The sequence below is a fragment of the Stegastes partitus genome, unplaced genomic scaffold (genome assembly GCF_000690725.1).
Source record: "Stegastes partitus isolate 25-593 unplaced genomic scaffold, Stegastes_partitus-1.0.2 Scaffold146, whole genome shotgun sequence".
Lineage (NCBI taxonomy): Eukaryota > Metazoa > Chordata > Actinopteri > Pomacentridae > Stegastes > Stegastes partitus.
This window is the reverse complement of record NW_007577877.1, coordinates 359540-385565: the sequence shown is the minus strand read 5'-3', so window position 1 is coordinate 385565 and position 26026 is coordinate 359540. Positions and strand designations below refer to the sequence as shown.

Here is a 26026-nt window from a genome sequence, read left to right as displayed (position 1 = left end):
ATTTTAAGTTTTCATTTTTACAGTGTACAGAGGATACAGTCTCAGTCTGTCTCCCACACTTAACCCTCAAGACACTACTTTACAGTACTCAGAGAGATGAAAAAGAGGTGACAGTAGCTTTGAGGCTGGCTGGGAAAATGTGGGTAGAAACAAAGAAAGTGTAGCATTCACCGCTCCCTCAACAGCTACTGCTGAGGAGCCCTTCGGCCAAGCATTTAACTCCCTGTAGTGGAGCTGCTCAGTCAGCTTGATTTTGCATCCACAAGGCTTTAATGTGTAACTGTGGGATTGTAAAGCAGGGCTTTGCTAGAAAACAAAATACACACTCAACTGCCTTACCTTGGCTATAGAAGGAAAAAAAAGAAAGGATGGGGAGTGTTATGTGCGTTACAGAGCGGACAAAGAGATACCAAGGTGGACGCAGCCCAAAACCAACACAGCTGTCCAGGACTGTGGAGAGCCAAAGGAGGGAAAGCTATGGATCTATGTCCTTTTCTCTTGCTGTTTCTAGGTCTGCAATATGTCTCCTCCTCATTATCATCTCTCTCTCCCTCCTCCAACCCCTGTCCTCCTCTTTCTCTCCTTTCCTTTCCCCCAGTTCTGTCACATCAACATGAATCTGGGGCTCCAAGGGTTCAAAGTCCCGCAAGCTGCAGTCTACTATGTCTGCCTCATCTATAGCTCTGTCACCATGGTGACTGATGCCTGGGTGTTCCTGCCTCCTCCTGGTACTTTCTGTCTTCCCCTTGCCGTTTTCATTCCTTGCTTTGTCTCTCCATTGAACTCCTCTCACCTCACATTCACAGTGTTTGTTATTCATGCAGGCTGACAAAATGCAAGAGTAAAAATCAGCGTGGAACATGTTTAATATACAACATGCGTGACAGGCTGGATGTAGATGCTTGATGAATGTACCTAAAGTCCTCAGATTTTCAACATGTTGATTTTAATTTTAAAATCCATGTCAACAGTGGAAGCAAAACTTGTTAATTCAATGTGCTTTTCTTGATTTATTTTTTGATGGAGTTCTATATGGAACCAAATGAACATACATGCCCAGATGTTGTCCAGAGGTGTCTAGTAATGTTTGTAGAAGCAACTGTAGCTGAAAGTAGTACAGCCTTTTAATAATACTGATAACCATTTCCATCAATTATGTACTTTCAAGACGAAAAGGAAGATAATATCTAAAATATTGCTATTCTAGTGGGTTAGTGGGGTGAACATCACAGTAGCTTGTTAAGAAGACTGGCTAGTTTGATTGGCCAGACTGAATAAGTTATGTGCCTGTTATGTAATATTGCTCTACTAGCAAATAATGAAAGGATACAGGCTGCACTTACAAGCACGCGTTGCTTAACTAGCTCAGTCTAGGACTGCTACAGACAAATTAGCTGCTGCTGATGCGATGCTGAAAAGCAACTCAAATCCGAGTCTTGATTGAATTATCTTCCTTAGGGAAGCAATTCAGGATGGAAAATAAGTTCACTTCAATCGGGCTGATTTACTGGCATTACATCAGTTTCATGTAATGTTTTCTGTTATGTATTCGTATTCCCTTAGCAGACAGCAGAGTTATGCTTGTGAAACCTGGTGTAAGAGACAAAGCCAGAAAACTTTACTTTCAGATTCAATTCTGCATTATCTATTTTCAGTATATTTATGTATAAATTCTAAAATAATTCAGAAAATGAATGCTTTTTTGAAAAAAACAAAACAAAACAAAAAACCATCAGTAACTATACAAAGTATGCTATAAACACAAGTAGTGAAAACTGTGTCTCCAGGTGGATCAGAAAATCTACAATACTGCAGACAAAAACCCACTCGCTCCACCCTCTTGTCTTTTTTGATACACTAAGTTGTTTTGTAAGCAAGAAAATTCCTTGTTTTAATGTGTCCTCAATATTTTCAATCAGGCTCTGGGAATACCAGGATTAAAGAAAGGGAGGAGGCATTATCATTTCTATTGATCTAACATTATACCTTTTCACTATGGTATGCCCACTGTTAAGAGGAAGAAATGGTGAAGGTGGAGCAGCCAGGCAGTTCATAGTACAGGGGAACTTTAGCATAGAACTGACAGTGGAGGAAATAGATTGTTTTTCCTCCTGTCTGATTGTATGCACTATACTGCACATATAAGCTATAAAATGCAGACGTGCACAGCTGCAAATACGCTGTCACTGCAGGTGAACAATATATGAGACCGTGGGATGAAATAAAGAGCTGTGAGTATGATGATGACTCACTAAAGTCACACCCAAGATTGTGGGGCCCATTTGGAATCATTAAACTGCAGCCATATGCATTTTTATTCAGTGTGCTTGATTTGAAAAACAGTGATGCTTTCAATACTCTGCATCTATACGGAAAATCAAACGCAGCTATTCACATCCCACTTACGCTGTATCATACACTTTACCAAAGGCTCATCTGGGAAAACACTACAAGATGTGTACCACAAACTCAATAACATCCCTTCTAATGCTTCATACAGCAGACCAGCAACAGACACACTTTGGTCTAAGGCATTTTAGAGAAGCAAGCACAAAGAGCTGCAGCAGCGGATGGATGATAGGGGTGAGGTGTGTGTGTGTATGGTTGCAGTTTAAATGTAGTGACCACTCAATTCAAAACCATTCAGGCCTTCTAAGAACAGATCCCCACACCCCATTAGGACCTCTGCTGACGCACACATGCATAATACATGGAAGCTGGATCTAAAAGCATACAGCCCATTAGAAGGCCAGGCCTGGGCAAGAAAGAAACAGAGAGAGAGACAGAGAGAGAGAGAGAAACAGACACGCACACAAACAGCCCTGATCAAACGGATGGCTAAGCTGGCTGGCCACTGATAACAGCACACACTGCTGGTTTGCAGAGTTGTGTCGTTGTTGTGTACCACTGAGTTACATGATACTATTTACAGACCCAGAAATAAGTGGACAAAGAGGCTGACAGTGGCTGTGCTGTCCTGGCACAGTAATAAAAAAATAAGACACTCACATGAAAACTGTCTGCCCTTTCTTGTAGTGACACCAACTGCAAACATGATCATTTATCATAAAGGGCCTATGTCTGCCTTCAACTACCATTCTGCCACCATTTCTATTGAAGGATTTTGCTGAGAAGAAGAAAAAAAAAAAAAGAGGTAGTGATGGAAAATAAGTTCAATTTAATCAGTCAGATGTGATGATTGCTGGATCACAGTTTCCAGGCACAGAGCCCCCTGTTCCGCCCTTCCAGTGGCTGAGTGTTCTGGCCATGTAATGTGAGGTGGCAGAGAGCCCAGCAATGCTGTAAATTATTTCTGACGGTAGGGTGGGGGACAAGAGGGAAAGACTCGCAGTCCCCAGAGACAGACAGTGGATGGTGTGGCGATACGGGGGCCGGCGTCGGAAGAAAAGAGAGGCATGCGCAGCTGCAGAACATAGTTATGATTGCAAGTATTAAGCCTTCTGCAGTCTGCATAATGTGTCTAACAGCCATGCCTGGCCAGATGACCAGAAGCCTCTCTGTGGGGGGACAGAGCATTTAGCAGACTAATCATAATATGCTCCAGTGCATCTAAGAGAGATCCAACTCCCCCCCTCGCTCTCCAAACAACACAAGTGCTTCTATTTGGGCAAATTTCTCAGGCAGATGTAAAAATACAGGCCCTTCTGTTGCAGTAACAAAAATAATGCTGCATTTAAAAAAATAATAATAATAATAAAAATCACTCTTTGCTCTCTTCAAAGTATAGATTTGTTTTTTGTTTTTTTTTTTAAACTCAGCTGCAATAGATGCATATTTGCTTGTTTGAAGGTTTTCTGCTTTTTAGACACGAATTCATCAAGTAACTGCTACCTGATATAACTTGTTTGAGGGGAGTGTAAGTGTGTGTGTGTGTGTGTGTGTGTGTGTGTTGGAGGGTGGCTGACCGGGAGAGGGGGGGGTTTCCACTCATTTCCAGCTGTGGACTCTTTTGAGATGCCCTCATCGCTCCCCCATGTTCTGCTCCCAGGCACGACAGCAGCAGAGGTAGTAACAGCACACATGCTGCTGCAGCGGTGCGCGCCGGGGCACGGGCGCACGTACACACACACATATTGGCGGCTACGCGCAAAGCACACTCACACCTCGACATGCTCACAGTCTGCATGAACGCTTCTTTTTTTTTGACTGCCCCCTACCTACCTACCTACCTACCTACCTACCAACCCACCCACCCCCTCCCCACCACCACCACCCACTCTCCCGACAGTTGATCGCGATACGTGCGCGCCCGCCGTGCACGCGCGCTCGGCAAACCGCGGCAGGATCGCTGATCGGCCCCCATCATCCAGCCAGGAAATATCTGCAGCAGCAACAGTGCTATACTGTAGGTTGTTATTACGCAGGCTGGCTGCCGATCGATAAACGCAACAATCCTCCCCTCCTCCCCTCCTCCCCCCCCTTCTTTCCCCCCCCCCCCCTTTTTTCCCCCCCCTCCTCCAAATACTCGTTTGACATACCAACGGGGAAGCCCTTCCTCATAAATCTGGGCATTTCTTTTACAAAGGAATCACTCACCCGATGTTGCTCAGCGCCTGCTCGAACAGCTCCGTCTGCAAGATGTTCTGAGGTGCCGTGAAAGCCCCGTTGAAATGTGATAAAACCGAGCTACAGAACTGACGCAATGTCTCAAACTGCATTTTCCCCCTCCGTTTTCTTTTATCCTCTGGAAGTGATCACCCTTTTTCCTTTCACCACCATTACATCCCGAAGCCTGCGCTCTCTCCGGACGCCCCCCCGTACACATACACCTCCTCAGTATCGTGGTTATTATTATCTCCCGGGGCGCATTAGACGCAGGAAAGACGCCGATCAAGTTCCATATTTCTCCTGCCGCTCCTGGTGAAAAGTGTCCTTAAACAACGAGACGCATTCCGGGTGGGATCCTTCGGTCATAATGCTTCGGACTGGAAGCGAGAAAAAAAATGAGGTAGTGCCGGTGCCGGTAACCAGCCCTTTCTTCGTCTCGCGGTGGCAAAAATCTCTTCTCGGTTTGCAGGAGGAGGTGAAGAAGCGCCCGGAGGAGAGAAGGAGCGGAGAAGCATCCTACAAGGCGGCCACCGGCAGCAGCAGCAGCAGCAGCAGCAGCATCCCCTTTTACCGGCGCATCAGCTGCTGCCTCACATTCAACTCATATTTCCCCCGTTGCCTATGGAGAGCTCGCACACCCGCTCTAACACACGCACAAAACACAAGCCGTCACACATACGTACACCACCGGGCTGATATGAAATCGTGCGCACTCTGCCATATCTCTCCATTCTCTCTTATGCACTCTTTGGGACGCGCACAGCAGCAGCAGATAGCCCTCACTACAACACAGGGGGAGAGAGGCGATGCTGTCGTCAGGGTTTTTTTTGTTTTTTTTTTCTTTCCTCCTTATATTCCATATCTGGCTTCAGAGCATCGTCAGCTCCACATCGGTAATAAAGTAGGACTGTCTGTGAGGAAAGCACTCGCATAAAAGTGGGGGGTTTTCCCACAGTGGTGATTTATTTATTAATTAAATACATTACATTAAATTCAGGCTGTGATTCGGTGCAGAAGCTGTGTCTAAATGTAAAGATTCTAAAATAATCCTCCACAGTGTCCTTAAAGCTGCTGATTTTTTTTTTTTTTCATGCACCAATCCAGCAAACATCTGCATGGATGAACCTGAATATGGAGATATGGTGAAGGTTTTCTATAAATGAGACCTGCTATATGTGCAAGCTTAAAGGACCAGTTCGCTGACCATGAAGCTGGTGACAGACAGCTTGGACGGAAGTGAGGAGAGACCTTTGAGAGATAAGAATTAAGTAGGTAATCAGCAGATAATATGTAGAGTTATTTAGCCTTCGTGTTAAGTGTGGTGCAAGATCACTGCATGTGTTGTGTAGCATGATGGTTGGATGCTGTGAGGATAATAATGGCTCACTGAGTCCCCGCTAAAACTAAATGTTTCAGCCTATGGAAAGACATTTAGAATCCTACATGACATGCAACATCAGTTTAAATTTACAGATGTTTTTGACAGTTAAAAGAGAGCAAATCAAGATCCCAGATTACGAAAAATATGATCAGTGTCTATGCCAGCATAAAAAAGTACCAGGAATGGAACTAAGATATCATACGTTGCATTCTTTGAACCTAAGCTACTCCTCTGACATGTCAAAATGTCTGCTGTTAAAAAAAAAAAATATTTGTTTGATGAGTAACATTCCATTTTGACTGGTATAATAAAAAGGATAGTCATTGTGGGCATAAAAAATATACTGACTTTGGGTTTTTACTTCACAATAAGTGATTTACACAATCAAAGTTAAAGTCAAAATATAAAAAAATTAATAAATAAATCTTATCTAGTGTTTGAGTGCTAGTGTTGCTTGACAGCTGGACTCAAATGCAAAGTTTCTGGTGTCACCTTATCCTCAGATCAGGACATTCTGTCAGTCAGATGTCATTAAATAGTAGAAATGATTACCAACGTCACAAAGACTAGACAAAACTGAACTATAAATGTCAGTCAGCTATTTGGCTATATTACTGATGCAATGCAGTGTTGTATAAGGCTGATAAAAATATATAAAACGGGGGCTCTTTTGTTCACGATTCCAAACTGAGGCAGGCTAAGTTAGACTAAGCAGTGATGAATTGAACTGTGCAAAGCTACTCCACATTGGAGTGGGCTGGGCTGGATGTTAAAGGGCCAGTCCAGGCCGAGTTTCTCCTTTTTCTTCATCTAACTTGGCATGCTGAGCGTTGCTGCTGGCTTGGCTGAATGTGTTAAAAAATGCAGAATGTGAAGAAATTCCTCCAGTGAGTATGTTCCAATCCCAGTGTAATCATTGTTGTTTCATCAGCCTCACCCAACACTGCAGCTGTCCTGGCGTATCAGTGTGTTCATTCAAATGACACCTCAGAGAGCAAGACAAATTAGAAGCCTTCCCAAGTTATTTCTCTTTATAAATAGACCGTCAGCTTTTCCCCCTCCTTTCTTCAGCAGGACATATCCAGGAGTTAATTTAAACATTCTTTAAGATTAATGAAAGTGGATTTTGGTGCTTATGCAGTGGGAGTTCTATTTATGGACTCCCTGCTATCCATCATCAGCATTATCCCGTGAATTTTCAGACAGCCAGTTTCCTGTTGAGTCACTGCAAATGTAGGCAATGCCAATGCCAGAATTGCTCCCTGGTACCATCTCCACCTCTCAAGCCATGCAATCAATTAATATACATTGGCAAGGGCCTGGACTGGAACAAAAAGCGACTGGCTGACTGATTGCTTGGAGAAGTCTGAGCCGTGGTCATTCCTGCATCGCTCCTAAGGTTTGATAACAATTTGCAGTTCACACGTGACGCTCTGCTCTTTATTGTGCTACTGTGCAGTGGGAATTCAGACTAGTGAAACATGTTGGAGGGAAGATTTAACAAGGGTAACAGAAGAACAACATTTCATCACAGCAGGTCAGAAAAATATAAATGTGATGAGTTCTAACAATGTTCGAGTCTTGTAGTCTCCTGAGTACATTAAATGTGAGAGGTATACTAAGTATATCCATCAAAACATCAGGCTGGAGAAAAATATCAGGCAACTGAACCTTTTTCTTTTGTGGGCTCTGAATGTATTAAGAAGTCAATTCAGTGGCAGAAAGGTGACACAACTGCATGTCTGGGGACACACTGTGAGCGCTGCTTTGTGCATGTCGCTGTGATATACAAGCGGGGCGGCCATCAGGTGTACCTACAATGTTAACATGAAACATGGACAGGCATCTGTGTTGGGTTGAGAGTTAAATTCACCTCCTTTTCCTACTGAACCTCTCCCATGTGTGTATGTACATATGTCCATATACCTATATGACTCCGGGATAACTCCTCTATTTGGATTCAGGCTACCTGCTAGGATGCTACAATAAGTAGCCCACATCTCCCATCTTCCCATCAGTAAGTTTGATCTCGTGAACAGGGAGGACAGGCATTGAGACAAGGGCATCTGTTAGTCTGTGGGCTCTGCTGGCCGTGACAGGCCAAGGGCTATGGAGAATAAAGCCTTGCATTGAGCAAATGTTGAGTTACATTACATCTCAGACGGAGCAAACAAGGACACTGGAGAGGTTTTCTGAAAGGGTTCTGCTGAGATTTCTGCTGTGGGGGTAAATTCTAGAGAGTGTACAGATCCTGACTAGAAGCATCTCTTCCTCCCTTTAGAAGAAAGAGGAAGGAGCCCCCATGTGGACATCAAAGTAACTACCTTACTCAACACCACTGTCAAGAAACAGACAAACCGATGTAGGATCCTCAAACACAGCATGTCCATGTTGTCAGCATTTGAGAGTGTGCTACTCAAAGGACGCATCTAGTGCATATGACAAATACAACAAGACGTTTAGCATTCTAATTGGTCTGCTCTTGCTTTTCTACTCCAAAACATTCTAATAATACTTAATTTGTATGTATTGAACTGGCCGACAAACACTCCTGATGACAAAATAGACCTATATATACTATAAACTGCAATTTTTATAACAATTAGGCACAATATAAATTATTGCAAACACCCTTCACCTGCCAGTACCTCCTCCTAGCTGAATCAGACCTGCAACCATCTGTGTTCATATGTACTGGTGTGGAGTATATGTGTGATGAAGGGTGGGTGAGTGGGTGGATGACTGTCCTAGAGTTGCTGAGTTAGTGCCAGACACAGTATATGTGTCTCTGTCACCGCTATAGGACTCATGGGCTCCATGTACAAGCAGTTTTATAAGGATCCTTGACTGGTTTGCTAGGAGACATTGTTCTTATGCTCGGCTTAAATCACCGTTCTGCACTACCTGTACAACAGCCACATAGATCAGTGCTAATGCTAAAAGGCTCTATGCACTTAAATCAGGCACTTTCATTATTTTTTTTAAATTATTATTTCTCAAACAGTTTCCCATGATCAAACCATCCACCTATATTTATATAAAAAACAATTCTGTAACTCACACCAAACATGTAGCGAGTGTGTGCTTTTCTGCAAACTTGGAACTGACCTGTCTATGGGTGCGTCGCCGTGTCCCGAGTACCTTAGCCCTGAACCGTTGTCAAGGGACGCCTGTCTCGGCAGGAGCCCGCCGTGAGGTCTTCTGTCTGACGCTGGTGTCAAGTCCCCTGAGGCTCCCTGGTAGGGGTATAGGGATGGGTCCTGCAGTTTGGCCTTCTTCCCCTGTGGCCCACCCTCAAAAACACCAGGCCCCGAGCCGTAGAACCACGCCCCCGATTTGGTGAGGATTTCTTGTTGTTTTCGGCACAAGTTGCATACCCACATAACCTGCAGGGAGGAGAAGAGATGGAGTTAACATGCTGAAACAGACAGGTAGAGGTTGCCTTATGTAACCTATGATGAGCTGTAATGGAGTGATTTGTGCATTTGTGTTATCTAAAGCGGGAACACATCTGACACATCGCTGTTATTGGGTGAAAATCTTTTCACATCCAAAATGTAATTTTTAGGAACCAAGGAAAATCTAAGTTCATTTTGAAAATATTTTTTTGACTTTTGAGTTTTCACCCCACAGCGACAATATGAATAAACATTACTGACAATTCATGTTGATGAGGTGAATGATGAAATATTTTACACATGCAGCAGCCGCTGATATTATTAAAAGTTGAAGTGATATGGGTCCAGTATATTATTATTAGACATTTTTTTCCTGTGAGTCCATCCTCTGTAGATGTTTTAGCACCGGTCAAAATTGCAATGGTCCCATATTGCAAATTTTTGAAATTTGTTATGAAAAAGGACATTACTGCAAAACTCTTGTTTCTGGTTAGCAAACTGCAGCATCAGAAAGGTTGCAGAGGTTACTCACATCTTAGTAAAGTTATATTTCCCTTCTGTTATGCTCCACAAGGGTAGGAGGGATAGAGGTTTTCACTGCTCACACATGCACACAAACTGGCTATACGGTAAAACTTAGCCTTCTGTCTCGAGTCACACTGTGGAGAAAAACCTTTTATTACCTAATAACTGTAGTGTTGCCTGGAATAGTATACCGGATTCACACCCGATCCAGGTAGCCACGCCTTTCTAGTTAACAGTAAGCAACTTAAAGTGATATCTAAGTGTGTCTGAGAAGCCTAACAGCTTGCCAAATGATTGACAGGCCAGACAGCCAGTGGACAGCCAAGAGCCACTGCAGCCTCCCACCCCCCGCACACACTCCCTGCCTTTACAGTCCCAGTGCTGACTCAGTGCATTACTGTTATTAGTATGAGCGCTGAATTGACCAATATGTTATTTCAACATTAACTGAACTCGCTTGAACTGTGTTGGTCTGTACAGTTGCTGGCTGCAGAGGTTCGAAGGCTCGATTTATAGCCAGAGCCCTGAACCACAACCACGTATTTCAGTGGCTTCCAGGACCTGAAGCACAGGGAGATACAGAATAGCAAACTCTATGGTAGAAAATGAACAAATTATCATAGGGATCACTATGCAAACTTTGCAATATTACAATTACAAAACTAGTTTCCACAGGGTGTATGGGTGGAGTAGAGGAAAAACCCATAGATACACAATTTAAGAGAAAGTCCCCAGCTGTTGTGGCTCGCTATGTCACCCAACATGTCAGCAGTCATGGGCGGGAAGTGAGAGATCATGTCCTTGTCACTGAACTGGTGACTTACTGGTAAGTCAGTGCAGGATGCTTGTACAAACCTAGAAACCTCCACTGCACTACACCACTATGGCCTCTTTGTGATGCTGGCATCCTGCTACGGCTCCATCATACCAACAGCACGAAAAAACAAAAAACAAGAGCTGTTTTTCGTGTTTTAAACCATAATGAACAAGACCATACCTAAACTCTCTGGGATGCAATACCACTGGACCACGTTAAAAAAAACACAAAAAAAAAAGCTCTTCTGCTGCTTTAGAAGCACAGAGGTAGCCTTCCTTTATTATCAAGTTGTAAGGAGTTTGTATTACACTTCAAATGCAAGGCAAAAAAGTATAATATTCACAAAAGGCAGCTTGTATTAGCCTGTGTGATATTGACACATAAGGCATTTATGACCAGCTATCAATGTTACAGATGGGCTATAACTGTGCTGACACACAATGGAAGCAGGGAAGCTACAAATAGTGCTTTATGTGTCCCAGAGGAATGCAGCCGGCGAGGCCATGACTGCCTCATTTAACCGGGGTCATGGTGAGAGCTCCAGTGAACCATGAGTCATCGCCTAAGACCTGGGAGCCACCTAAGCCAGTGTTCCTGCTAATCAACCGCACTTAGAGCCATCACTTCCTATACCTGGACATTATGCACATACTTCAAGTGTGCATGTATGAGCATGAATATAAACTCAGACTTGACTGAAATGAGCTGGAGGAACTTAACTCAAAATGAAAGTATCACACAAAGGATTCAGGGAGAAACAAGAAACTAGGTTCCTTCTGTTTGATTTATGCTTCAAGCAACAGGAAACTGGTAATCAAAGACCTGCCATGGTGTTTCAGCACCTGCAGTGGGTGGTTTAGATGGGAGGTCTGCTGAGACAAAACACACATGCAGATACATGTTGCTACATATCAGACAGGGGAAATCCGACATCTGTGATGGCATTGTATCAAAATCATCCAATATGAACCAATGCTCTTAATTGGATAGTTTGTTTAGTTTTGTCAATCAATCATCAATTATAAATTCTACACAAAATTTGCTCAAAATAAGGGACTGCAGATAAGAAATGGACTTCAACAAAAACAAAGATAATTAGCCCTAAATGCATTGATCTGGGTGCAATTTCAGTGAGTGCTAGAGGAAGATCTGAATACCACAGTGCAGCGCAAAAACAGAAGTGGAGGTGGTGGGAGTGCACATACAGGCATCTTCAAATCCAAAAATACACCCTAATTACAACATTCCTACATCAATGAACATTTTCCTGTTTAGTAATGACCAGTGCAGGCAGCTCACCCCGTCTGTCCTACTTTCTGCCATCTAATTAATAATAGCACAATTAACTAAAAATGGCATGCCTGTTTTATTTACACATGAATATTTTCAGTTGGAAAATTTTAAATTACTAATAAAGCAGCGCAAAAAACTAACATGCATGACAGAGTTAGGGCCCTATTCACAAAACAGATTATGTGTTACCTGTAGTTAATTACTGAAATCTGCCCTTCTCTCTGCTGCAGCCTATGACCTACATATTTACCCCTCCAAACTGCAATTAACATAGAGTCAGTTGCTGTGCACCTCTCCAGTCTGCCAATAATAATTAACGGCATTCTCAGCCCTTGGACTGCACATGTCAAGCTCTTTTATCTCATCAGTGAATACCTAATCGCATATTAGTATTCCAAAAACACAGGCCAACAAAACGTGCGCAGGTCCAGCGAATGTTGAGCACACTGAGCTTCATACATCAATACTTGGACTTGATTTGCACTTTGGAACAGAGTCAGAATGAAAATGGATGTTTTTACAGTGTATTAGATAAGAGGAGCAAAAAGGAAGGACAATGCTTGGCTGAATCCTCATTTACCCAAAAACATTAAATGAACAGCCAAATAAAAGCACTCCTGTTTCAGGATCGATGACAGGGCAGTTTTGAGATTATCCAAATGTTCTGAAGGGGTCACATGGGCTGGAGAGGCTACAGAGTTTTATCAGCTGATAGAGAAGTGCACAGAATATCAGCTATGAGTTGTTTGTTGTTTTTTTTAAAGCAATTTTATCTATGCTAAGGATACAAAATATACAACATTTAAGCTGAGATAGGATTTAGCATTATATGATGCTGTTCAAAATTACTGGACAAACTCTCCAGTGTCTCAGATGGTAGAAATTACCAAAAAGATCTACTCGTGCTCATGCAGTGTGACAGTAACAGAAACATGCTGTTTCATTCACTACGCTTTTTTTTTCCTCCCCATTTTTAGTCACACTGGCGACATCACACGGCATAAGGCTGCTAACAGTCATTCTCGGGATGCAGTCCAGAGACAGAGCGAGCTCAGCCCACACTGACAGGAAACTGTAATAACCTCCTTTCACTTATTGACCGCATTGACACAAAGACACAACAGATGCGTGTATTCACAATGACACGCACACGCGTACACAGGTCAGGCAGCTGTAACAGCCCGAGGTATGTTCACTTTCATCACAATCATTTGGCTCAAGACTCTCGAAACACACACACTTCCCTTTGGCTTAACTCTTCACGGCTGAGCGCAGACAGGGGGTTGGGGGCTGTGGCCCTCGGGCAGGGCCATTTCTCCCTGTGTTTGCACATTTCATAGTCATTGAACCTGCAGTTAAAAATAGAAAGCTAAAAAACCCTAGCACTACCGCACGTTACAAACACTAGGAAGATATATACTCTATTAAACGTGCTATGGGCTGTTTACTGAGGCACTGAATTAAGGGAAACAAACACCAAGTGCCATGGGATCAATAAATAATTTCCTTTCTAATAGTTTCTCTACAGACCAAGGGTGTTTTCAGTGATACCGGCAAATATAATCTTCCAAAAATATGTGTGTAGCTTTGGGAACTGACAGTAACAAAAGCCAAGGATGCCAGTGAAGGACAGGCTATCTTTGACAGAAAATATTTATCTATTCCAAAAATGCTGCGTGCCGTATAGCTTGCCTCATAAAGATGAAGTGATTTAGACTTAGTACAATCGTTTGTGGTGAACAGTTCATCCAGTATGACAGTAAAGTAAATAACACCTACCCTGCAGCAACGTACTTAACATGCAACGCTTTTTTGTTTTTTTTAGCCTGCTCCATTCAAATTTTTCCTGAAGGAGTCATACAGTCACACACCGGCTAGATTTGCAGCAAGAGAGAGTACTGAGCTCTCTCTTGTGGCCATTAAACTGCACTACAACATTACTTAACACAGGCTCCAGAGTGAATCAGCAGTATCCTTTCAGGCATATCACAGAGTGCTCAAATGGGAAGCCAACTCCAATGTGAAATTAGATCAATTACATTTTTACATTCATTCCCTTTGCATTCATTTATACATGTAATATAGTGTTTGTCCTGATTCCAAAAGCAGCAGTTTAAATCCCTGCCACATTGATTTTATTTGAGAGACGACTTGGGCATCACGGTGGGCCGATAGTCGAAACATGCAAACAAAGTAAATGTGACCTCCCTGTTTCGTTCCCATCTAAAATCCATATTTTGACTTATTTTCTCAACCTGTTTCCTATCAGCTGTCTAATAAAGAAAGAAAAAAATCCAAATCCAATCTAAAGTAAGAACTAGAGATGGCACAGGCTGCAATATTGATGGACCAGTAAATGAACTGTCATAGGTATCATATTGCATTGCTGTTTCTCTCCTTCACCTGAAACTAGGGTGAACTGAACCACTCATTAAAGACTCATTGTTCGGGGAGTGGAGTGTTCCTCGGAACATCCCAGTTTGGAGCGAGTCCAGCTTAAGCACACGGTCATCAATAAGGATTCTATCTACTACAGTCCAGAGCAAATTACTGCCACAGCTGGGGGGGCTGCATGAGTGTGATGGGCTGCAATGACAGTGCACCAAAACAGGTAAAACTCCACTATTATTCAGTGGTGTTGCATTCAATGAAGTGCATTTTCCTACACAGAGCTTCTTTAATGCCATGTTTACTACACCACACTGCAATGCCCCGAAACCTAATAAACACATGCATGCATCTTTCTCCCATTTTCCTTTTGCCTGTGTCATATGAAGGCTGCATATAGGATCTGGCTTTTGAGGCAAGAATTAAAAGTTCACACAGCGTCTTTGGTGTGATTCATTAGGCGGCCAATGAGAATGAAAGGAGAGCGCCTACATTCACATGCCCCAACACTGGCTGCACGTGGTGAATTACATTTTAATGAGCTTCTAATTTTAGTGTGCGCGCCAGTAATAATAATAGACCCGATGAATATTTATGTTCCTTGTTTGAAGTTCAGAGACACAAGAAAGAGGAGGGAAACACTGTAGAAATCCAATATGTGGCTTTGCACAGAAATGGCTGATATCTGTCAGACTCACACCCCCCTTCAGCCGCTCTATGACCTAAATAAACGCGTTAAATAAAAAATTCTGACAGACATGAGGCGCGCCAGTTCAGAGAGCACATACGGTTGGTGGTTTTTCTGGAAACCAAATGTCGGGGGGAAAAATATTGCAATCACAACCATCAGTGACATATGCCGTTTGGAAACGACCGCGCTATTTTCCTCAGAGAGTGTTGAAACGCTCACATTTCTGACAAACAATATGACCGGTGAAAACGCGCTGCAGTCACCCAGCTTACCCATGGTGCCGCGGAGGGAAAACGCCGAGCCTGTGCGGAAAGATCGCCGTCTCTGAGTGCCTTCTAACTGGGGGAGGGGGGTGGGTGACGACTGTCCGCAGCTTCAGCTCCTAAAAATGCAGAAACTGCGCCGACCTTCAGTACCGTGGACAGCTCCGAGTCCAGACAACAGGCTGCCTCTGCCGGACAGCAGCTGCCTGAAAACACCGTGAAGGTTACACCGGGGACTCAACTGGCCACATCCGATCCAAGAAAAAACCCTGTCGTTTCTAGACTAAAAAGAAAAAAAGGGAAAGAAAAAAAGACCCAAAAACGATGGATTCCAATGTTGGATGGTTAAACTGGAACCATCAAAACCGCGCAAAACAATCCAATGTCAGGAGGTCTATACGGAGAGGAAGAAAAAAAAAACATGTGAGGTGAGCAGCAACGCGTCAAATCACGTTCTGTTTCTCACCAGCATCATCTGTAACAGAGAGTCAGAGCTGTGCCGGACTTGATCGGAGCTCATTAGATATGCGACGCGTCCCAACTCTGATCCCACAGTCCAATGGAGAGGCAGGGAAACGCGCTTATGGAGGACTGTTTGCCCTGTGAGCACTAACAGGAACACTGTCGGTTTTTTTTTTTTTTTTTCTCGAGCCAGTCTGTGCTGTGAAAGCATCCTGAGTTTATATAAAAGATGCAAATGCAGTCATCGTCGTACGTTTCTGCTCATGTGTGTGTCAGACAAACCGCAGAAGCAGGAGTCAGATCCGTGAACATGCCAGAGAATGCGTTCTGGTGCTGCCGGGGGTAACTGTGGTGGTAAAAAACGACTCCATGTGAAGCAGTCAAGATGATGTGACAGATTTTTTTTTCTTAAATCCCCAACACTGATGAGTCATATCATCATATCAGTTAAGGAATTAATAAGAAAGGAGTGTTGGGGGGAGTTATTGTCAAAGCAAGCCACCAAATTATCTGAAAAGTGCACTTTCCTCCTCTCAAATAGACATATGCCCGCCATCGTTCCCATTAGGCTGCATTTTACCTTGTATCAGGACAAATACAGCCAACAATGTAGTAAAAGCACACAGTAAAAGTCCTTGTAAAGCCATCAAAAAAAAATAATGCAGACTTGTGCATCTTTCTGCAAACAGAAAAATCTAAAATAAAGTGGAGGAAAATGCCTTCTTAGCCATGTGTTTTCAATCTCTGCTGCACAGATATGATGTGTGACTTTAGTTGCTTTGAAGAGCTGAAATTAACTAGTTGTGGGATCCATCACATGGTCTTTTCAAGTCACTGTAACACTTTTATTGTGGGGGGGTTGTACTATTTACAGCAACACAGAGCACTAGTAAGGATTAAGGCATGTAAAACACATGTTAAAATGATTCATTATTATTTTCAAAGGTCATAACAACTGAAAATTTGAAATATACTGTTAAGCAGATTACAGTCCATACTGTTAATGATTTCAGTGGTGCCACATAGAGACAAATCTGTTTTATTTATTCACAGAAACAATATGTTGTGCGAAGCTGTTTTAATTGAAAGGGGAACTCTCAAAACTACTGTAGTCCTTTGCCTTTCTATTTTATAGCAGAAATTTTGAGGGACCAAGAAGCACATGTAACGTCTTCCAGAGTTGCTTTAATCACAAATGACTTCCTCCCGAGAGACTGTTGATTCCTGAGGCCCTTTTGAAGCCACATCAGAGGAAATGGTGGGGAGCTCCATCGCTACAAACACAGATTCTGAAGACTTCACAACACTGACACACAGTTTATCTATATCAAAGGCATTTTTTTATATTTTTCACCCCCAAAAAGTCACTCTGCGCTTTGTGCTTCAAGTATCTGCCGTAGAAGCTAAGCCACCTGGCACAATCAATGAGCAGTGATTCGTATCAGCGCAGATATTTTTTATCAGTGTTTCTATATCTATTATTCATCCTGTTGTGATAAGATAAAATGGCGAATGTGACTGCGCGAAGCGAGTCGTAGATGCAGCTAAACGGGGTTATTGTGTGAAGCCCTCCACCTTTTCCAGGCTTTGAATTCCTTTACCAGCTGTTTAACTCTCAGTCCCTCTACACTATATCATATTCCAGCGAAGCATAGCTCTGCTAGCCGTCCCAGACGTAGAGACTTGTAAATATTCAATGGCGTTTCACAGAACAAGATCTCTCTCGCCACTGCTGTCACCATCTGTGAGAGAGGGAAAGAGTAGACGGATGGAAAAAGGGCAGATTTCACCACCACCACCTCTTTCACTGACACACAAGCTTTCACGCAAGATGGTTGGGCACACCAAAATGTGTGCCTTTGTTCGTAGGGGAGTAATCAAAGCTTCCGTCCATCTGCGACTACAAGCGTGATCACACAAAACAAACGGCAATTAAAAATCACAATAGTCCTGGTGGGCTGATGTGTGTATTGTATCACAAATCTAACTCGCAACTAACACTGTGTGGTCTTCTGCATTGGCTAATAAAGTGCAGCTACCATAAAACAGTATTAGTAACACCAAAATGCGGCTTTTTACACGCAAACACCCTCATGACCTCTGCTGCTCATTTCCATGCCGGCTTTCTGTCCCGCTGACTGACCCTGTCATCCGAACTTCTGCATCCTGCCATAAACGCTTACTCTGCTCCCCTGCTGTAGACAACCATACGTATAAGCAATTTCTTGGATTTTCAACACATTTTGAAAGGCATATCCGCAGGAAGATTTCAAATATGGCAGCATTGTCGAGCACTGAGATAGTGGAAGTGCAGGTAAAGGAGCACTCCTCTGCACTGGGATCAAATGTTTACTCCTGCATGCCGCTCTCAGGTTTGCAGCAGCATCCAGATATGCACGAATGTCCTTACATTACAAAATTAGTGTTATTCAATTCATTTCAGAGCAACACTACATTAACATCAGTGCCCATTGTCTGTGCGGAGAGGTGACCTTGAGTGCCGAGAGGCCAGGGCATCACCAGGTAAATGGCGGGCACTGGATCAGAGGCACATCCCGTAGCCTATCTGCCAATGCCCCGACTGTCCATCGCCAGCCGGCTGCCACTGTTATTACTCAACACCATCTGTACAACAGAGTAACCGATCTCCCAGCTATTATCTACCGGGGAACAATGGAAGCCCGTGCAACTGGGGTCTTGGCATTGAAGAGAGAAGCAGGATGGAGGTCTGTTGGAGTGTTTCTGCTGCTCTATTGTTTCAATCAAACCCACCGGTATGTGCTGTTCCCTGAAGCCCACACACTGTTACTTAGCTGGTAAACATAGGCAGGTTAGAACTAAGGAAACTATGGGAAATCTATGTTGTACATTGACAGTGACAGTAATATAGTCCCTGTGATGCATTCATCTAGCAGCCTTTGTGATGCTATATTTGTTTAGTTAGTTACACTGTGAAAGATTATCCCCCAGGGAAGATTCAATACCGCAATCAGTCATTATAGCTTTTCCATCCTGACCTATGTTATTCTATGCTACATCACATGTACGGCAACACGTTAGTATTGAAGTGGGATCATTTGCAGCGAGTACAGGAGTTGATCACAGAGGCCAACCTAGAAAGGCGACCTCCTTTATCGCTTACAAAATCATATAAATACACAATGGAATAATAATTCATCTGAATCAGCTGAGTTACATTTGCCACCTATATGTTTAAGGCAGCTGCAATTTCAATGACACTTTTTGCTCACACAACAATATTTCCACAACGTGATGGTGTCTTTCTTCAACATCTACACCTTCATCATAACATTTTTCAGTCAAGACACTGTCAGGGTTATTCCTGTCTGAGTAGTACTCCTCATGGCAAAGAAATTGAATGTTATGTGTAAAATTAGTGGAATTTTCCTTTAATATGAAGGACGTGTTGTCCACTAATTGCATGGTTGGCAGTTTGATTCTCAGTCCCCTCCACATGCTGAAGTGTCATTTGATAAGATGCTGAACCCGCAGTAGCTCCGAATAGCAGATGAGTACCTCGTATGTGTGTAAACGTGTGTGCGAATGTGAAACACTTTAAAGCGCTTTGAGTTCCACAAAGGTTGAAAATCAAAATATATCTGCACACCATTTGATGTGTACATCATTATTCTTTGCGCTTTCCTTAAGCTTCATCCCCTGTTTAACACTCAATGTATCGTTCACTGAGAAGTGTTATAATCAAAGACTTTTACCACCTTGGAAACAACAATTTAAATACTATAGTTAACCATTTATTTTTGATTGCTTAATGTTTATTCAGTGTATATTTAAGCAACATGGTAGACTCACAGATGAGACTAATCAGGATTTCTCTTGTTTGTTTCATGTCATTCTTGGCTGCTGTATGTGTATTTATGCATATCACAGCATTTTCATGAAAAATGCTTGTGTTCAGACACAGTCCCAAAAAACGCAGAAAAGAATTTGCTAACCACTTTGTCCTCCTGTTGCAATTCCATGAGAGCAGGAATGCAGCAGAAAGAAAGAAACAGGGAGGCATATAGGGGAATGAGGGAAAGAACAGGAAGATAAGGAGAGAAAGATTGTGAGTAGCATTAGTAGGTCCTGGTGTTTACATACTCCCACAGCAAAGACCTGGATGGCATCAAATAGAATCACTCAAGCTCATGATTCCAATTTAAGTGGTCCACTACTAAAAGTTTTAGCTGGGGAAGCCACAACATACAAAAGCAGCCATCAGGTTCCTTTATGGGGAAAGAGAAGGAGGAACAGTTCCCTCCAGTGGTGAAATAGAACAACTGTAAGTTACAGTAAACATGAATAGAGCATCTACAGCTGTGAATCAACACATCAAAGCGAACAGAATTAGAACAAAGGCATGCAGAGAGTCTCTGACTGGAGTAGATGTTGATAATCTGGAAAACATTAGTTGCCATTAGAGACAGTGTTGGCTCAATTCCCAGATTATGATCTCACCGCAATGTTTCATAACCTTGGATTTCAAATAGTATTGTAGGGAGACATTTGCCTGAGGGTGGGGCATCAGCATGTGTGTGTGAGAGTGTGTGTCCTTATAAATGGAAGAGCACCAAGGATACAAGCTAGTGTTACCTTATTTGACCGCAGAGACACTCGTCCTCCGCACCGAGCACAGAATTTCGTTTGGCAATATGAACAGAGGTGGCCACAGCCATCTGCAAACTTGGTTTTGTGGCATATCCCGCAGGTTGGGGCTTCACTCTTCTGGTCCTGAGCCTTGTTAGTCTCCTCCCCCATCTTCTTAACCTGGTCCTTATATGATTCAAACTGCTGGTGCAACTTCCTGCGAGAAAATGAGAAGGGCAGAGGTTACAAAAAGGGAGATAAGGTTTGTTGACCTGTAAAGAAGGACGCTTAGTGTATAATTTAGATCTTTGTATAGGGACAAGTATACAGCATGAGAAAATACCACAGCTTTTATAATTTAAAATAATCTGCAATGCCCATCCCCAGATGGGCCTTTAAAACACACTTATACCAGAATAACACTGGAATAACCATGTTTTATTCAAAAAGTGCCATGTTTTACTGCAAATGTTTGAGTGACACAACTATACACAAATTATGTATAATTTTGGGGTAATCAGTCTTGAAAAAGAGAATACACTATATGGCACAATATTTATTTTTCTGTTATAGTCTAACAAGCAGATAAATGCACATTCATGGCAGTGTGGAGTGACAATATTTGTACATGAAAATGATCCTCATTGCTTTAATCATGGCTTCAGTCCTTTTTCTCAAAATCACACTTCCCCCAACGAGTTTCTGCTGTCAGCTGACTAAGTGATATAACCTCAGATGTGTGCAGTGTGTTAGAGTTTGAAAGGAAAAGCAGACACCATGACCTCAGAAGCTTCAAAGCTGAGCTCCTCCTTTGATACCGCACCTCTTCTAAAACACAGGGGGGTGGGTATCAAATTTGCTTTGCAAGTTTAAGAACATCACTTAATTCCACTTTCTCAGGTTCCCCTGCGTTTAATGAATCATTTGCACCTGTGTTTCTATATCAGGACAGTTGTAAGGCGAGACCACAAACGCCCTGGAGCCATACTGTTCAATAAACACATTAGCAATACGCATGATTATTATTGCTTTGTTGTATCACCTACAGGTAATCATTGGTAGTCCCACGCAGTACGGTCCACCTTAAAGTAAGCCCTTGTCAGTGCAGCGTCTATTGTGTTACTGTTTGTGCCCTATAGATGGCCTCCTACTGATACATTACACCTGATCTTATACAGTAGCCCCTTAACTCCTAACAACTCCTGAGAGGCTACTAAAAAAAACAGCATGGACTCTTCACATGCATTTTGTATGACACATGTCAATTGAGCGTCTCCTTGGAAACTAAACACTGGGCTGACTTCATAATATGGCGATTAGAATTGGTTTCGCCCCACATATCCCCTGCAACATTCATTAGCACTTGTGAATTATTGAGCAGTGCTATCCTTTTACCACATACAGCTCTGTGTTTGAGATAAACGTGCTTCCTTTACCCACAACCAGACCTTTAGAGCCTAAAATGCGATGGTCGCACACCACCTGAAGACCGCCTGTGTGTTGTGTTGTTGTTGAGTGTGCAAGTCTCTGTGCCATCTGAACATTAGATAGAGTGCCATTGGCGTGCCCCTTGTTGTACCCACTGAGGGATTAAAGGGCTAATTGTGTCACAGCCTTTGTGTGTTTACCAAGCAGAGATTAGTATGTAGCCTTGTTTAACAGATCCAACCAAATCTCATTTACTGACAGAGGGGCCTGATAACAGAGTGATAAAGAATATGATACAAGAGGTAAAGCCACTGTCTCTCAGGATCAAGTAAATAAGACTACAAACAATCATGTTTTATTCTCACTTAATCTCTCCTCACACTCAAACGTTTACACGCGCTCGATCCTGACCCGCTACAAGAGCTGAGGGCCGCTGCTCTATTGACAGACAAGGTCGCTGATGAAGATAACCAATGATTACCTCTCCCTCTCTCTGTGCAGGAGGGGACGAATAGAGGTCTTCAAAGCACTTTCAACTTTTACACATTTGATTGAAGCTTATAATAAAAACATGCTGATTCTGAAGCTGCACACAGAGACAGACAGCAGACATCAACACTGAACAGGCAAATGGCAAAACAACAAATAAGTCACCAAGTAAAGCATGACAGAATAAACGCTGAGGTTCTTGTGGCAGCTGGTACACAGAACCCATTCCAGAGGGTTTGCTTATTCTGTCAAACACGGTCAAATGTAGGTGACACTGCTGACGAGTAATCATACGCTGCCCATTGTCCCGTCCCATGCTAGCGTATCGGAGCTCTCTTACCTCTGGGCCACACCACAGCAGCTACACACAGCCCGTAACATGAGCCTCTCTCCTGGATATATGACAGACTCAACATATCGACAGCAAGGCTCAACTACAAGCTGTCTACAAGCCTCTGGGCTCTACTTCTGCCGCAAACTATCTGAGCAGAGTTTTAACCTCCCTGTAAACTTTTATATGGTGTGTTTGCACAGATGGGTTAGCTGGCACTCTATTAGCTGGCTTTGAAAGGGGTATTTTGTAAACTAAAATAACTCAAAGTGTTTCTGCATTTGCCTTGTACTTGATTTAGAACTGAAATTACACAAACTGATTTATTGGCGGCTTTGACTAGCTTCCTTTAGTGCAGAGTATGTAAGGCTGAAACACTCAACACGCACAGCTAAAAAGTCATCTTCTCTGCTTTTATCAGGAAATATTTCATTACTCATAGTAAGATAAAATAAAATAAAAAGTAACTAGATATGTATTCTGGGTAAATGAAAACTTCAAGCTACTCAAGTCCTCTCACTCCAGCATATGTCTTCTAAGTGGCTCTCCTTACTTTCCTTCCAAAAAAAAATCTGTCGCACATGTTTTAATTTGACACGGAAAAATGAATTGCTGATACAATTAATGATGGTTCAGTTGCAGTTAAGCACCATGTCATTTAGCTGTCATGCACAACACTACTGCAATGTGATGCAGCCATTAGGCCTTTTTCGTAGCATACATTTTGATATGCCACAGCTGGAAAAGCACATGTCATTAACATTACTAATAATAGTCCCATGTAGGCGCACATCAGGGCCATGGTATTGGTTAAGCTGTCCCATGTGCTACACAGGTTACTGGGACAATGAACAGCTATTATAAGCATTATTATTAACACCTGTGACTGCTCTGACTATAAACCTCTATTTCAGACATGCGATACAAAACATAGCTGGTTTCATCAACTCATTAAAGAGATAGCATTCTGTTATTCAGACTTGGGTCACTTTTCCCTAACTGTTCCTCTAAGTTTCTCTTAGACATACCCACCACAGTAAAGTTGAGATTTTTGGTCTTTACCCAAGACTGGACAAGACACCAAATGATATATATAACATAATAATGCAATAGTAAACAGAGGATAAATCTAAACTAACAGAAAGCTCATGAAATTGTCCAATTAACTAATAGTTGAGTTTGTTTAGGGTGTTCTTAACAGGGAAAGTTTTATCCATGTGTGCTGTGATGGAGTTCAGGCCTCAATCTGATGACCACCACTATGTAACAAATTACTGAAGTGCAGCTTATAAACTGACTCTGTGTCTGACAGCTCGCCTGACTGCTGTAAGGGAAAAGTACACAGTGTGACTTGCTGTTAGATCCTGACCCTGACTGATCCTGTCTCCATGTCAGGGATTATGCACAACGGTAACTAATTAATGAAGTTACTGCTGTTGTTTCAAAAGCGTAAATGCGTGCAACTATCTTGCTTTGGAGAAGCTCATATGAATCCTGCTGCTGTTTGATGCTGCAGGTATTTAATAAGCTCAGCTGAAAGAGTTCTACAAACAGCTGGAAGCAACAAACTGGACTTAAACTCCTGGTAACTTTTTATCCAAAAAAACATGGATTACATTAATTATTTATGAGCGTCATTATTCGGATCTGTTACAGTCTTTGTCGTCATTGCAGTGAAGTTGTATTTTTATGGGCATTTCAGTTTGTAGCCTAAGAGAAGTTAGAAATTTTAGAGCAAAGTGAATGAAAAATGTGTTTTGGGACTTTGGCATCAAACTCTCTGTGATGTTACTGGACCTATATTGGCGCTAATATTTGAAAAATCCTTCCCTAAGTCACTTGATACAACTTAGTGGACCACCGCTTGTGCGTGTCTATCTGTTCATGTGACGGCATGGAGCTCTAACTTGTACCATGTTAAGGGTGATACGAAAATGTTTCAACCAAATAATGCTGGAACTTTTACAGAAAAGTGACAGGGATGCCCATTCAGACATTAAGTCTTCATGTTCTATTGCTGTCAAATTGACAAAAGGAGTTGACATCTGAAAGGGGCTTAATTTTTGTGTTTTCAGCTTCCCAACTCTAACCATATTGATTTAGTTATATCTTATTACTTTGTTGGTCACATGGTTCCATGAAGTTTGGTTACTCTAGCTGCTGTGAGACTGGATTTACTAGAATATGATTCTATGCCCACATTAAAATTAATCAGTGCATTAAACCTACACAACGACAATGACTAACCCTTTATGGGGCAAGTGACCATATTTGGTAACGTTCAATATGTCCACGCTGTGCCTCTCCTTGAGGTTGAAGAGCCACGTGCACTTCGATTTAGTTTTTATATTCGTGCTCACATCACTACCTTACGAAAAATATCACTAAACAAATGTTCCAGGCACTTTAGAAATGCTACTGGTTTGCATTGAACTCCACTTTGATTTATTTTTTTAGATTAATGCCAATATCATTACACCAAAAACAATGTTACTAAATGAACTTGCCAAGCACTTTATAAATACTTTATTACTGGTTATGTAAGTAACATTACCTAAAACTAAAATGTTTCTAAATAAATGTTTTTTGCAGTTTGTTACTTTTTCTTTAGTTTATTATAAATTCCCTTTATGTAACCGTAGACAGGCAAGTTACCGTATATGGTAACTTTATTCATCTTGATTTGCCAAATATAGGTTGTTTTTTTTTAAGTCACAAAAGTAAAAATATCTTGAAATATCCTTCAACAACACCTTAGGGTTGAAATTTTCTTTTTCCAAGTATTTCAAGGAGTGCCTTATAAAGGGTTAAGCTAGCAAAATAAACATGCCCTAACGACAAGCATCTGAAATGTGTCGTTCAGTCAAACATATTGATTTGTGTCATTTCTCTGTTGCATGAGACAAATAACTTGACTAGCCTGCCATTTTCTTCCAGTTTATGGTCCTTGTTCCACCCCACAAGTGCTATCAAGATGTCATTCATAAAAGTAAAAATCCATTGTGACACACCACTACCACACCAGCACTCTCTTATGTGCTTGAATAAACACACTGAGAAATTGTGTAACACACTCTAATATAAACTAGGGTCAAATGTACTGTGCGCCCAGCTGCTTGGGTCACCACTACATGTTTGTGCCTGCTGGGAGGAGATCAGAAGGGGTCTGTACTATTACTTACGCGTCTGGCTCTGGCTCCTTGTCATTTTGGGACTTTTGCTGGGGCTGAAGAACGTTATTTACCAGCTCAGTGATCCCACTAAAGGGAAACCACCTGTTCAAATAAGCAAAGTGTAACTGGAACATCGCAATGAGTCATCATGGGAGAAAACAATCTGTCCAGAAAAGGTTTTTTTTTGAAGGAAGCGGGTCAGTTTCTAAG

At 42.2% G+C, this 26026-nt stretch overlaps 1 protein-coding gene across 6 annotated transcripts in view; it reads right to left on the bottom strand.

Annotated features, from left to right (window-relative positions):
• The window catches only part of rims2a (regulating synaptic membrane exocytosis 2a), a 143899-nt gene that overhangs the window by 95402 nt on the left and 22471 nt on the right, over positions 1–26026 (bottom strand). For 3 of the 6 annotated variants that reach the window (XM_008279176.1, XM_008279174.1, XM_008279178.1), the window contains exons 3-6: positions 25826–25918; positions 20402–20612; positions 19762–19773; positions 9092–9336 (exon numbers count right to left, since the gene is read on the bottom strand). In XM_008279176.1, coding sequence (XP_008277398.1) covers positions 9092–9336; positions 19762–19773; positions 20402–20612; positions 25826–25918 — 561 coding nt within the window. Of the gene's footprint in view, positions 1–4557; positions 4680–9058; positions 9337–19761; positions 19774–20401; positions 20613–25825; positions 25919–26026 lie in introns of those variants that run through there. The other 3 variants (XM_008279177.1, XM_008279179.1, XM_008279175.1) reach the window with 2 other exon arrangements.